The sequence below is a fragment of the Odontesthes bonariensis genome, chromosome 2 (genome assembly GCF_027942865.1).
Source record: "Odontesthes bonariensis isolate fOdoBon6 chromosome 2, fOdoBon6.hap1, whole genome shotgun sequence".
In the NCBI taxonomy this organism is placed as follows: Eukaryota; Metazoa; Chordata; class Actinopteri; order Atheriniformes; family Atherinopsidae; genus Odontesthes; species Odontesthes bonariensis.
Genome location: NC_134507.1, coordinates 15721550 through 15735137, shown reverse-complemented (window position 1 = coordinate 15735137; position 13588 = coordinate 15721550). Strand labels below are relative to the sequence as shown.

General features: G+C 40.8%; 2 protein-coding genes across 5 annotated transcripts; one reads left to right on the top strand and one right to left on the bottom strand.

The window, feature by feature from the left end:
* Positions 1-513: 513 nt before the first annotated feature.
* ftr14l (finTRIM family, member 14-like) lies at positions 514-4071 on the bottom strand. Its single transcript, XM_075484330.1, has 7 exons — positions 3455-4071; positions 3245-3340; positions 2864-3097; positions 2583-2742; positions 2352-2465; positions 1777-1913; positions 514-1473 (listed from the first exon to the last, which is right to left on the bottom strand). The coding sequence occupies exons 1-7, from the start codon at positions 3851-3853 to the stop codon at positions 1090-1092; spliced, it is 1524 nt and encodes a 507-aa protein (XP_075340445.1). The 5' UTR covers positions 3854-4071; the 3' UTR covers positions 514-1089.
* A 2586-nt stretch (positions 4072-6657) lies between these two features.
* LOC142393655 (uncharacterized) lies at positions 6658-12868 on the top strand. Of its 4 annotated transcripts, none has more exons than XM_075478297.1 (2): positions 6658-6865; positions 9260-12868. In XM_075478297.1, the coding sequence occupies exon 2, from the start codon at positions 9382-9384 to the stop codon at positions 11035-11037; it is 1656 nt and encodes a 551-aa protein (XP_075334412.1). In that variant the 5' UTR covers positions 6658-6865; positions 9260-9381; the 3' UTR covers positions 11038-12868. The 4 variants fall into 4 exon arrangements, with proteins under 4 accessions (XP_075334412.1, XP_075334415.1, XP_075334413.1 ...); XM_075478300.1 differs by lacking the exon at positions 6658-6865 and adding an exon at positions 7415-7605; XM_075478298.1 differs by lacking the exon at positions 6658-6865 and adding an exon at positions 7415-7633.
* The last annotated feature ends 720 nt before the right edge of the window (positions 12869-13588 follow it).

The window sequence follows — 13588 nt, the reverse complement described above, 5'->3', positions numbered from 1 at the left end:
GTAATTCAATTAATTAAAGCAATAAAGTAAAGCAATTACTTGTTTAACGGATTGTTAAAAGAAAAAGAGTTTGGAGTAAAAACATGGGCGTGCTCAATAGTTTGTAACACCCAAAAAGGGGAAATGGCCACCTGAAAACACTTTAGAAGAGGTTTAAGGTATCAGAGTATTTTTAAAAGATTTAAAAAATTAATCACCTGACCTTTTTAATGATGATGCCCTAACAAGCTGTGCTCTGACATCTTGATAGTAGTTATCTAAAAGCTAAAAAAAAACTTTTAAAAGCTTGATACAGTACTTTATAATGAACAAAATGAGCCTGCGTATGATTCAGATAAATTAATAAAGGGTTTCTCTAGATTAACCTATTATCAGTTTCAACATGTGCTGGTTATATGAAAGTGAAATGTCTTCATTGCCTAAAAAAATCTAGATTTCTGTTTCTTCATTTTTTCAAAAGAACATGATTCAAATGAACAAATAGTTTGAGCCAAATATATTCATTTCCCTTTATTTCCACTTGATAAGGTACCCAAAAGTTCAATAACAGTAGCATGATTCTACTTCTTTGGGTTCTATGGAAAAGAGGCATTTGGAAGAATTTTGACATACAATAAATCTCCTCACCACTGCAAGACGTTGAAATGAAACTTGAAGGAACCATTTTTACTTTTGCTTTATTAAAAACTGTCATTTAAGAATCAGCCCTTGAGCCATTTCCAAACATTCTCAGCTTCAATTTGACCAAAGCTGATGCAACCCAGTGCGAAGCACAACAAGTCCTTTTAGTCATGGTTTTAGGCCGCTTCATTCAGTGCAACAGCCACCATGTTTGTATCATAGACATAATGAAGATAATATCAAAATATCAAGATTATCAGAATCGTTTTTTCATATTATTCAAATCATACACATCATTGGATTCTATATTTCCCCCAAAACACCATCTATTATTAAAAAACAAAAAACATAGAAAAATAGCTTTTGGCAAAATGTGATTTAAGAAAGGCAAAACCAAACCAAGTTTCCCATAAATGTTGAGAATAAGTCTGTACCCACAGAAAAAAAAGAAAAAGGTTGTCGACTCATCTACAGCCTTATAGAAGAGCCAAAGCCCCACACACTGAAAGCAGGGTAGAGCGGCTCCGTGAATGTAGTCTGGACTCTGTGCAGAAGGCGCATGCCATCAGAAACACTGTAAAATGCAAGTGTTCCGGCTGTATGATCCAGGTAGACTCCAATACGGGATGACGTCGGCGCTGAGATGTCTTTGCTTTTATTGTTGTGCACAAAGGAAAATTTGGAGTCTGAGCAGTACAGACTCCAAGACTTATCGTTCCAGCCCAGGCTGCAGTCATTGCTGTTTCCTTTGCGGCGGATTCCCCTGTAAGTAACACCCACATCAATCTCTGTTCCCCTCCAGTCCACCTCCCAGTAACAATGAGTCCCAGTCACAGTCTCCCTGCACAACACCTGGAAAGGAGTGGAGATTACAGATGGAGCTGTTTAGGTTATAGTTTTCATAACTTCGACCGAGAAATCTAAAGCATTTCAATGTAAGGAACACTTACTGAACCTAAAAAACTAATAATACAGACTTGATATTGGTAAAATAACAACATTCACCAAACAGGAGAAAAAAACAGCAATGGATAAAAACATGTTTCCATAAGCTGAATTGAATGTCTTTTTTTAATTACTTGATTATACGTGCTATGATCAGCATATCAGTCTTCCTACATCTTTACATGCAAACGGTGGGCTGTAAATTCTCACCTGCTGCCAATGGTCGAATCGATCTGGATGGTCTGGGTAGTTCTTAGGTTCACTTTTCATTGTGGCTGTTCTGTTACCCTCAGACAGGTGAAGGTTGGCGTGGACAGTGTTGACATCCAAAGTCAGTGGGTAAGAGTCTAAAATGAGTAGAAATATATTGGAAATATATAATTAATAGTCCTTTTGTGTGCTGTTTTTCTTTTTTTTTTTTTGCATCTGATTGAATGTTGCCATGTTTGTGCGTTTGAGTGAGATTAGGTGTGGCGTGAGGTACTGAAGCAACAGCAGGAACACCTGTGTTTGTTTAAGTAATACTAAACACTAAGTTTGCCTTCCAACATGTCACCAAACCGGTTCAGCAAACTAAATACCTTCTGTGTAAGTTTCAGTCATTTCACCTCACAGTGTACTCACACCTTTGGTAAGCCTGTATGCCAGACTTAACTCACGCTAAATCTATGGTTCTTTTGCTACAGTATGATGCAGTTTGTATCTTGCAGCCCTGTAAGGTTGGCGCTGGAAGTTTCATGATAGACCGAATCCAGCTTTCTGTAAGACTTAATCTAATAACTCACATTTCAAAAAGTCTTCTCTTGTCTTCGGTTCTTCTCTGATCCTTGGTTCTTGTCTCAGAAATGAGTCTTTCTTTGTCTTTGTCTCAGCTTCTTGTGTGATGTAAACTTCCTTCACTATGAAGACAGATGAGAAAAAAACCTGAACCATAGGGGACTAAAAATACAGCCACTTCTGAAAGAAACCCCTCTACAGACAGAGGTCAGTGTTACAATAAAGACAAATTAGTCCACCTGTTCCTGAGATTTTGCTCATTTCTGTCTTGCTGACTTCTTCTATTTGTAATTTCATCGAAGCGATGGCTCTTTTGGTAGCATCGAAGGAGTAGTACGGAGCCACACTGATCTTGTTCAGGTCTTCATATCCGGAGGGGCCGGACAGAGACTGCCAGCTCTGTGGAAAATAAAAAGATAGAGATGAATAAGGAGAAACATTCAGCAAATCTCTTTTCTGTAAAGACCTCTGACTTTGGCACCACCGTTGGTTTGTGGTTCTCAGCTTAGACGGGCCTCACCTGTAGAAAGTGTATGTGATCATCAGTGTTGGAGAGTTTGTCCAGGTCGTTGTGTCTCTTCTTCAGCAGAGTGATCTCCTCCTCCAAGCGGTCGAGCAGTATCTCAGCCCGGGTCACGGTGGTCTTTTCATGGGAGCGAATCGTCTCCTTGACTTCATTGTGCTTCCTCTCTATAGAAAGCAGAAGCTCACTGAAGATCCGCTCATTCTCCTCAAGAGCTGTTTGAGCAGAGTGCTGATGAGATACAAAAGAAGACGGGGTCAAGAGATGGTTAGAGTGCAGTTATTATTTCAAACCAGAAACCATCAGTTTCTTTTCATCATTTCAGAAGCGTGATACTTTTAGATTCGTGTAACTTCAGTCAGACAGATTTCAACTTACTTTAACTGATTCAACGGCTTGTCTCAGATCCTGCCACTTTTTGATTCTCTCGTCAATCCTGTGTTGAGATTTGTGCAGCGTGACACCAAGTTGTTTCTATTTATCGGTAAAGACATTAAAGTTGGCTTAATTAACGGACGATGACAAATGAAAATGCAAGTTATTTTCTTGGTTCAAAGCATTGACTGGCTGATCGCATTCACCACTCACCTGTTTCTCAGTCCTCTCAGTTCCAGCCGGGACAATGTCGTGGTGTTTGTGTTCATCCATCATACACAGAACACAGACAGAAGTCTGGTCAGTGCGACAAAAAGCCTCCAGCAACTTGTCGTGCTGCGCACAGATCTTCTCTCGCATCTGACCCGTCGCTTTGACCAGCTTGTGCTTCATCAGGGCCGGGTAGTCATAGTGTGACTGGAGGTGATCCTCGCAGTAGTTTGCCAGGCACACCAAGCAGGACTTCTCCGCTTTCTGCCTCCTGGTTGTGCAAAAGTCACACAGAACTTCCCCATGCTTGCTCTGGGCCCTTGTCTGGCTACGACTGGCCGACCGACGGTATCTATCCGAGCTGCTGTGTCTGTCTAAATCCAGATTGTTAGAGTGGGACATTTTCTTACCAGGAGATGAAAAAAATGTATCCACTAGATTTGGTACCAAAATTCCAATCTGCAGGTGGTTTTGCTCAGCAGGATTGTGTTATCCTCCTCATAAAATGTGCTGCGAACAACAGCCAGAGAAAAGACGTGACTAAAAGTAAGCAGGACGAAGAGTGAGAAAAATGAGCTCTCGAAGTTAACTGCTTCAGTGAAACTGTGTGACTGACGCTGTGAGTGACAGAATGTTTGCTATGTGGTCCACTCTCAAGGTAAAACCAGTATTCCAGGTTGGACACTTAATCGTCAAGAAATGGGCATAAGTTTCTGAAACAAAGAGGGTTAAGACAAAGGAGACGAAATGATGAAACCACTAAAATACAAGAGATAGGTCCTTACAGACATGAAAAAGTGTAATAACTGTTACTCAAACATAGACTTTGTGTCAGGCATATATTTATTTTCAGACCTCTGTACGTTACATGTTACCCACACTAGGGCATTCACTAATGATGTCAGTGGGAAAACAGCATCATCTTGTGGGACTGATTCATAACTGCACAAAATAGATGTTAATCTACGGAGCCCAAATACCGTATATAGAATATACTGTATACATGTGCCAGAACTATATAGCAGGTAGACTGCCTCCCCAAGACTGTATTGTAAAATGAACAAACTATATTTCTACACTTAAAAGATCTCTCACTGTATACGCTCCTACTGGGTAGAAATAACTACAAACTCCACTGTGCTTTGAACTATCATATCAGATGGTATCATCCAGGGTGCCAAGATATACACATATTTTTTTTTTCTTTTGATCAAACAGAATTAATCTGGAGTACACGAGGGCCACCAGAGAGCCCAGCAGAGCATTTCAAAAGAGATTATTAAAGGATTTGCCTCAATCATTCTCTTGACATCTGTTACAAGAGTCATTGAATTCACTGTGATGGTGTTCTGAGATAACACGTTTAGTTTTCCTGTAAATTGTCATCAATCTGTATTTGCCTTGTTTGAGTAACATGTTTCTTGATACAAATGTCAGAATAATTTTGTGAACTTGAAACTTTAGGCGCCGCTTTTTTTCAACCAGTTGGTGGTTTCAGTTTGTACTTCAATAATCCACTTTTGCATTGCCTAATACACTCGGTCTCAGCATTTGAGGACTCCACCCCTCCTGCACACAGACTGTTTCAGCCCCTCCCCTCAGACAGGCAGCTGAGGAGCATTCAGAGCAAGACCACCAGGCTCGAAAACAGCTTCTTCCCTGAAGCTGTCAGACTGCTGAACTCGAGCCGTACTCTGTAGACCCCCACCACTCTCTCATGTCATTTTGTCTCTCTCTCTCTCTCTCATTCTCTCTCTCTCCCTCTCCACTCTCTCTGTCTCTTCACCGCACACTGACCTGCACTAAAAAACACTTTATTCACCAAAGGTGCAATATTTCATTCATTCATCATAGATGCAACATTACGACTACCTCCTGCTCTCACATGTGTATTTTGTATTTAGCAAAGCTAATTTCAGCTTCACTATTTAACTGTTTATCTATATATTATTAATATATATTATTATTTTTTCTCTTGTTATTATATACTTGTATAGTACTTGATTTTTATACTTATTTATTAGGATTCTTGAATCCTTGAATTTTACTGAGATTTTGGCTTGGCTGACAAAGTTCCTATACGAGGTGAAGGCATCTGTTTGTCTGTCTGCAGAAACTACTGGGAAGGTTTAATGAAACAGGCTTGGATTGGCAGAGGGAGAACCTATCAAATGTAGGTGCAGGAGCAGATTGCATTCTTGAAATAATAAGATAGGGAACTGGACTTGGTGGGGGAATCAGAACCCTGACATGAAATGAGTTTTCATTGGCATGTGACACTACTTCTCTTTTACAGTGCGAGTAAAGTAATGGAACATGCAAATAAAAATAAAAATCTATATCCCTTAGGAAATAGTTTGTAAATGTATTAGTTGTCACAGTTTTTGTAAACAAACTAAGTTTTGGTGCAATCTGTTGGTTTCATTAGCTGCTCTGCTTTTTTAAAATTGGCTTTGTATGTATGAATTGAAAAAAATTGGAAATTAATGAATTGGATTCGATTGGATTATGATTGGATTACAATGAATTGGATTGTATCTTTAAAGCGCCTTGAGATGAGATTTGTTAGAATTTGGCACTATATTAATGAAACTGAATTCAAATTCATTGAACTGTGGTCAAATGTAGTACAATGTTCAGTTTCAATATGTTTTCTGCAAAGTAACCCTGGAGTTACTTTTAGGTTTTTAGAATGTAATATGAATGATTAAATAAATAAATAAAAAGTGCATAACTACAGATACTGGGATCAAATCATGTTTACTGAAAGATACATTTGGGATTGTTAGCAACTAGAGAGCTGAGACATGTTTTACTTCTTTCTAACAAGAAGAGCCAATGTGTGAAAAACTTGAAAAATAAGTTTTCAATTAATTTTGAATGGCAGTATGGTTTTACTTTATTACTTTTTTTATTGCAAATCTATATGTTACATTGCTTAATGAATAGTAGCTAACAACCAGCTTTCATTCAAGCTAATTGGATGTAAAATACACATGTAAAGTAAATTAAAACTATGATAAAAAAATGAAACTTCATTTGAATGCATAGTTTTGTGAATGTCGACAGTGTTATTTGCTATTTTCCACATACAGACTATGAAGAGGATGTAGCCAGTCTTTAGTTTTTAATAGCGCACTGTTGACTCCCAGCCTGTAGAGGGCAGTAATAGTTTCCCTGCTGCAGTGGAATCCCAATAGTTGCTTTCGCTAAAGTGCGTCGGTGGTCCAACGTTGGCGCCAGATGAGCTGTGGCGCCAGCTAAACACACAGGCATAGAGAGGAAAGGAAGACACGCATAGCAGTCCGACGAGGCTCACATCAGCTTGCAAAGCCTTTCTTAACCCGGAGTTTGAAGCGTATTAACGATTTTCCTTATTTTCTCTCTACAGCTGTCACAAAGTAGGACAGAGAGGTGGGTGTGGGTGTGCATCTATACATTCACTACTGATGTGATGATTAAACCTGGCAACGACTTCATCATTTAAATGCAACTCTACCCTGAATAGCAGCAGTGAGAGTCAGATGGACGGCTGTGTTCTGATGAATATGATCTCAGTTATTGTCCCTTGTGGTTATATTAATAAGCGTATGGGTTGGCTATTTTTCGTCAACAGTTCAGAACTTTGTGATGGAAAAATACAGGCCTTGACCCGCAGTAGTTGTCACAGTACGTCCTATTAAACATACAAGTGCAGCAAAACCACCGTGTTTAAGGGACTATTTGATCTTTGAATTCTGTCTAGGTTATTTTTGGTATAGCTTTAGTCGCATTTCAAGAGGTGATGTTAATTTGGTATTTGCATGTGGATCTAGCACTTTTTGGATGGGTTGTATAGCAATGCTTCCGCTGCACTGTTTTACGATCTAAAAAGCTAAACTGGTATGGAGGCTTTAGCCGTGCTAGCAAAATGGATATTAGCTGGATTGTTAGCTTGGCATCAAGGCTATGTAGCTAGCACGCTAATATGGTCGCGGCTGGGTAGTTGCTAACATCAGCAAGGCCGCCATTGAAGTCGTGTGTGCGGTTTGTCAGTTGCTGCCGCAGTGAAAGAGGGCTGCAACTCGGACCCATTTTATCTTCTGAAGTAGCCGTCCGATTGTTATTCTGACCAATTAATACTTGGTTAACGTGTTTTAAGTGGAATCTGCTGTGTGAGTATTGTCTTGCGGGGATTGTAAAGTAAGTAAATTGTGTCCTTTCCCGGGCTTTTCGCACATAAGCGTTCACCTCCTTCGCGGTTAGCCATCTTTGTTTCAGCTAGCCAACTCCTCAATGGAATTATGGTATGATTCTTAGCTTGCTAACGAACTCGCCGTTAGCTTACATACACCTCCAGCGAAATAACGACACTTTAGAAAAGCTTATTTTTGACCGTCTTTGTGGCTCCGTGTTTATATTTGGCTTGGTTCCGCAATTTTGAATTTGCTTTGGGGTCGCTGTAATTGAACATACTGTGAACGGCGGAAGCTCACATGGCTAACGTTAGCTTGCGGCAGCCATCTTAGACTACTGTGTAATCTTGGCTAGCTGGAAGTGCTGGTGTGGCACAACAAGATGGCCTGTTAATACTCGCACTGGAAGAATTTCCGTGTCGGTCGTTGTCTCAGGTTGCACCAAATTACATTACTCTGAGTCCAGATTTTAAAGTAAGTATTGGGTTGCACTTGGATTCCTGACTACGAATAGTTACGTGTTAGTTTTCCCACGAAGCTAGTTAGCTGGCTAAATGGTGAACATATTAGCAGCTAACACAATGCTGTTTAGTCGTTAACCAGTCGCCCATCGACCGTAGCCAGCTAACTAGCGGCTATGTAGGCTATTTGTAGCTGTTTTGGAAGGGCTAGCAAACAACATTTCGAGGTTGAGTAACATATTTGTACAGTTTAGATGCTGATATACATCTAGATTGATGTGATGAGCAAGAGCCGGGGATCTGCGCAGATAGGTGAGCTGTGCAGGCCAGTTTCGCCCAGACTCGCGGATTAAGTAAGAGTAGAGAGCTCGGTCGTGATGTGGTTCACTTTGATTTTTATCAATTGTGTAGGCTAATGAGGTGAAGCTTGTCTTGTGCGCTAATGTAGCTAACAAATTGATCACTTAGCTTGCTAAGTAGTGTTGTTTATATGTCAACTACATGTTGTCACTCCTTCACCTTTGTTGGGTGCGAATTATGAATCCTTAGCCTATGTTTATCACATAAAAGCCGTAAATAATGAATAAATAAGATGCTGCTTTAAATCCTCTGAAACGAGCCTAACAGTGGAGCAAATTATCCCAGAACTATTTTAATAGGGGCTTACTTTGTCTCTCTGGTCACCTGCTGTTAATTAGACATGCCAACATGCTGTGATATTACAAACTGAGTGTTTCCCCCCCCTTTTTTTTTTTTTTTTTTTTTCTGACAGCTGAGCCTTTGCTGGCATGTTCAGGGTATGCAGAGCTCCATCTCCAGTAACAACTATTATGGTTTTCATTTATTTATAACATGACAATTGAGACTCCATATGATGACCAGTATAACAATTTGTCATTGGATTTATTTGCTAGCATGCTAATTTTAGGTTGATATTGTAAACTGTGTCTCCCTGTGAGGGGGAAAATAATCCTCATTGAACAGTCTTTTCACAATTATGCAAATGTATAATACTTATAAGCTATTGTCTTATTATTTCACTATTATACTTTTTTGTTTGATTTATAGACACTCTTAGGTTCTCTTCAAGCAGCACTGTGTTACCCTAATGTAAATAACCTCATCCATAGAGCTGCATCCACAGTAATTTTTTTTTTAATCCTCATTTGCAGGTCTGCCATCTGAGAAGAACACCAGCGCGGCGCAGCCAAAAACAAAACGCTATACCACCCGATTCTTCTTTTAGTCATCATCCGGCACAAAAACGGAGGTCGCAGGGCTGGAGTGTGTTCTCATGGCCGAGTCAGAGACTGAATGTGACACACCCGGCCTTGACACGCTTGGGTCGGAGTGTGTCATAGCCCACAGTCATGTCGACCTTCACTATGGAGCAGAAACGGAGATCATGACAGAGGAAAAGCGTGGATTAGAGCTGGAGATCCATGGCTCTGACTTAAAGATCCAAGGACTGGGGACAGAACTTGGTGCAGTGGCTTGTGTTGATGCAATTGTAGCTGAGACAGACCATGATTACATAAAGGTGGAACATGGTGATATGCACTGTTTCACAGGAGCCGAAATCAAAACTACAGGAAACGAGGCTCTGCTGGGAGAGGTGCTGCTTAAGACAGATAGCGAGCATGTGGTTAAAGTGGAGTCTGACCACGGTGGCGAGTTGACAGTGGAGTCTGAGAACGGTGTAATCATACATGAAGCCCATGGCCTGCAGTGCAACGAGTGCGGGGAGATATTTGGTAGCATAGCTGATCTTCACCAACACTTTGAAATCCACAAGGACCTAAACCCTTACATCTGTGTCCATTGTGGTGAGAGCTTTGCTGTAGAGGCCAGCCTCAAGCAGCACATGAAAATTCACATGAAAGAAAAACCCTATGTTCCACCAGGAGTTGAGATCATGGGCAAAGATGTTATCGATGCCTACAGCCTTAAGTCTCATCAGATGATTCATTTGCCAGACAAGCCCCACAGATGCTCGGAGTGTGGTAAGAGCTTTGCGGCAGCTATCACCCTGAGAGAACACATGAAGATGCATTCTGAGGACAAGCCATACAAGTGCACACAGTGCAGAAAGAGTTTCGTTCGCAGAAGGCATCTGAAAAAGCACCAGGAGGTCCACGCGCGTGAGAAGCCATATACCTGCGGCCAATGTGGCAAAGGCTTTGCTACAACCTCCAACCTGAAACAGCACCAAAAGACCCACGCTGCAGTTGTGCTTGGAGACAAACCGCACCGGTGCGCACAGTGTGGAAAGTGTTTTGCTGCTGCTGCCACTCTGAGGGAGCACCAGAGGATCCATTCGGGTGAGAAGCCGTACAAATGCAACATGTGCAGGAAGAGTTTCGTACGCAAACGCCACCTGAAGAAGCACCAGCAAGTCCATGCCGGAGGGAAGCCCTACACCTGCAGACATTGCAACAAGGGCTTCAATCACTCTTCATCCCTGTCTCGCCATCACAAGACCCACCTGCAGAATCCAGTGTTTTCTCCACCTCAGCCTGGGAAAACCTTGTCTTACGGCACACCCCCAAAGCAGAGGGTGCATCAGCAGGGAGACAAACCATACATGTGTCACCATTGTGACAAGGGCTTCAATCATTCCTCGTCCTTGTCGCGGCACCAAAGAGTCCATTCGGAGGGAAAGAGTTACACCTGTGGTCACTGTGGCAAAAGATTCAATCACTCCTCTTCTCTTGCAAGGCATCAGAGAGTCCACTTGGAGAATAAGCAGCAACAGCAGCAGCAACAACAGCCACAGCCGCAACCACAGCAGTACAGCCCCATCCCCACAGGAAAGGGGTTCCCAAACAATGCCTTTCCAAAACAACGTATCCTGTCTGTCGAAAAACCATACAGGTGCTCTCAGTGTGGAAAAGGCTTTAACCATTCATCTTCCCTCTCCAGACATCATAGGATCCACGTGGATCAGTGAGCACCCTCCCTCCCCCCGCCCCCACAAGTGGTCCCATGAAAGCGCCCACATCCCAGCTCCCCCCCTCGTTTCTGTTCCACAAGTTGCCCTTTTATTGGATAACACCACATCACAGAAAACGTCAGGCCAGCTTCTACAGACAAGAGGTCACGTAAGCACACGACTCTGGTTTAGTGGAACAGCTGAGAAGAAATGGACAGTAACACGGAAAAGGAAGTGGCTTGGCTTCAAGGACTGGGTAACATATAATTCAGAGCTCAACGCGGAGCCTCGTGCTCAGTTTCAAGAGGGTTTAACAGTAGATTGTGATGAATTCTATCTTTGTGATCGTGCGCCACTTGTTCCAGGACCCCCCCAGACCACTTTTAAAAGAAGAAGAAAAAAGATGTGATTTGAAGATCTACTTGATCAAATTATTTGGGGTAAACATACTTTGGCCTTTGGTTTTTTGATAGGAAAAAAAAATCGGTTCCCGTATATCTTCAGGTGGGCACATTCGCTTCATCAGCTGCAACTTTATTGAAGGCTACAAACAATTGGTGAACAAGAACTCTTGCCTCAATTTGAATAGTTATCATCTTTTTCACCCACATAACCGATGTGACACAAATATCAAAAATTCATTGTAAATACTTCTTGATTTTTCTTTTATATATGTATAGGTGACTAGTGTGCTGTTCCAAATGACATTTTTGATAGTAAGATCCACTTTGTCTCCACCTTTTTTTTTTTTTTCCTTTTTTTTTTTTTCCCTTCCCCTTTTATGACTTTATTTTTTTTTAGGTGTTGGAGATAAAAAAAAAAAAGATGTTGCAGGTGTTGCCATGCAGCTTGTTTATTGAGAATTGGGCTCAATCAGACATGAGCCGTCATGTGTATTTATGAGGTTGTTTTTTTTGTATGTCTATGATGGTTTAGTACTGCTGCATAGACTGTACAGAGAGCAATACTGGCTAACATCCTGAGTCTATTATGACATGCAGTTTAGCCATAAGGAAATGCATAATAGAAAATAAAAACCCACTGGGTAGCATATAACATGACCCCGTGTCCTAATTATTTACGCCGTGGTTTCTGCTGCACCCAAGTCCCAAATGTACATTAAATGCTCTATCATACTTTATTCCTTTGGAGACTAATTACCCGTGTATAGACTTATAGGTAACTCGACGATCTGCTACCACAATTTGAAACTAAGGAAAACAAAAAAAAAGTTGTGTATACTAAAAGACTACATGAGGATCTCATTTTACAAGATTTTTCAGGAGTCTGGTGGATTGCGCTCTATTTACTGTTCCGTGTAAAATATCTTTTACAAACTGATGTATTTTTTTAGACATGGCTTGGGTTCTATGAAAGGGAATGAGAGAAAGAGAGGCAGTTTTTATGAGAGTGAACATTTTTGGTGAGCAATATTCTCTTTTTATTTGGATAACAATTGTGCTTCAAACTGTAGCATAGGTTTCTTCCTTGTGTTAGATAGGTGCCTTATTGCATGCTATGTAGAAATGTATGCCGAGTTGTTATTTGAGAAGAGAATTAGGGTTTTCAGGAGGCTTTAGTTCTTATTCATACTAATGTACCCTACATTTTAATTTGTCACTGATACCTTTTATTTTTATTTCTTTTTGCTTTAATGTATATTACCATGTGTTTACACTGTTACACCCATATTGTCTCCCCCCTCCCTCCCTTTTGATTTTTGTCAATGGCCGAATTGTAGAGTAAAATTGTAAAAGATCCATATAGACTTCTCGAAGGGCAAATCCTGTAACACCTCTTTCCCATCTCTGAATGGCACATATGGATAAATAAAGGTTGTTGACTCTCACGGTGTTGAATTCAATGAAGTCCTGAAACACTGAACTCGCCGTCTTTTGAACAAAATCAATGCTCATTGGATAACTTTGTATCTTAAGATCTTTTTGTTAAAAAGTAATGCGATCAGTGCATAAAGGTAGAAAGAAGTAAATATACGAGGCGTATGGACCCAAGTTTCCAAAGGTTGGTCTGACATCTGTACTTCCACGATGTGTCCACTAGGTGTCACTATTTACCATCAAAATTTGTCGGTGGACAGGCAAGTTTCAATTGAGTGGCCCGCTCTGAACACGAGTTAAAGTAGGACTCCTTACAGCTGGAACATTTTAGTCTTTACCTAGAATCTTACTATAACTACATCAGCCTGGAGGAGTAGTAAAAGGTGTAATTGAATATGTAAGAGTAAACCCCCCAGGAATCGCCTGTGACCTTAGTAAAAGAAACGTGTTACACTGGTTTACATTCTTTCACAGCTGAAGACTGACTTTAGTCTGTGAAAGCCAGCGGTTAAGATTGGGATCCGCTGTTGGTGTAACATTTAGAAATAAGAAGGTATCATCTGTCCGAGTGCAGAGTAGTGCTTCTGTTGACATCACAGATCATTTACTCCTAACCCAAGATCAAAAGTGTCACATGAATTTAATTATTCAATCTTAGTAAGCATTAAAACGTTTATTCTTAATCGAGCAGGTTTAAGCGTTGTCCTTTAATAAAGATACTTCATTTTTAG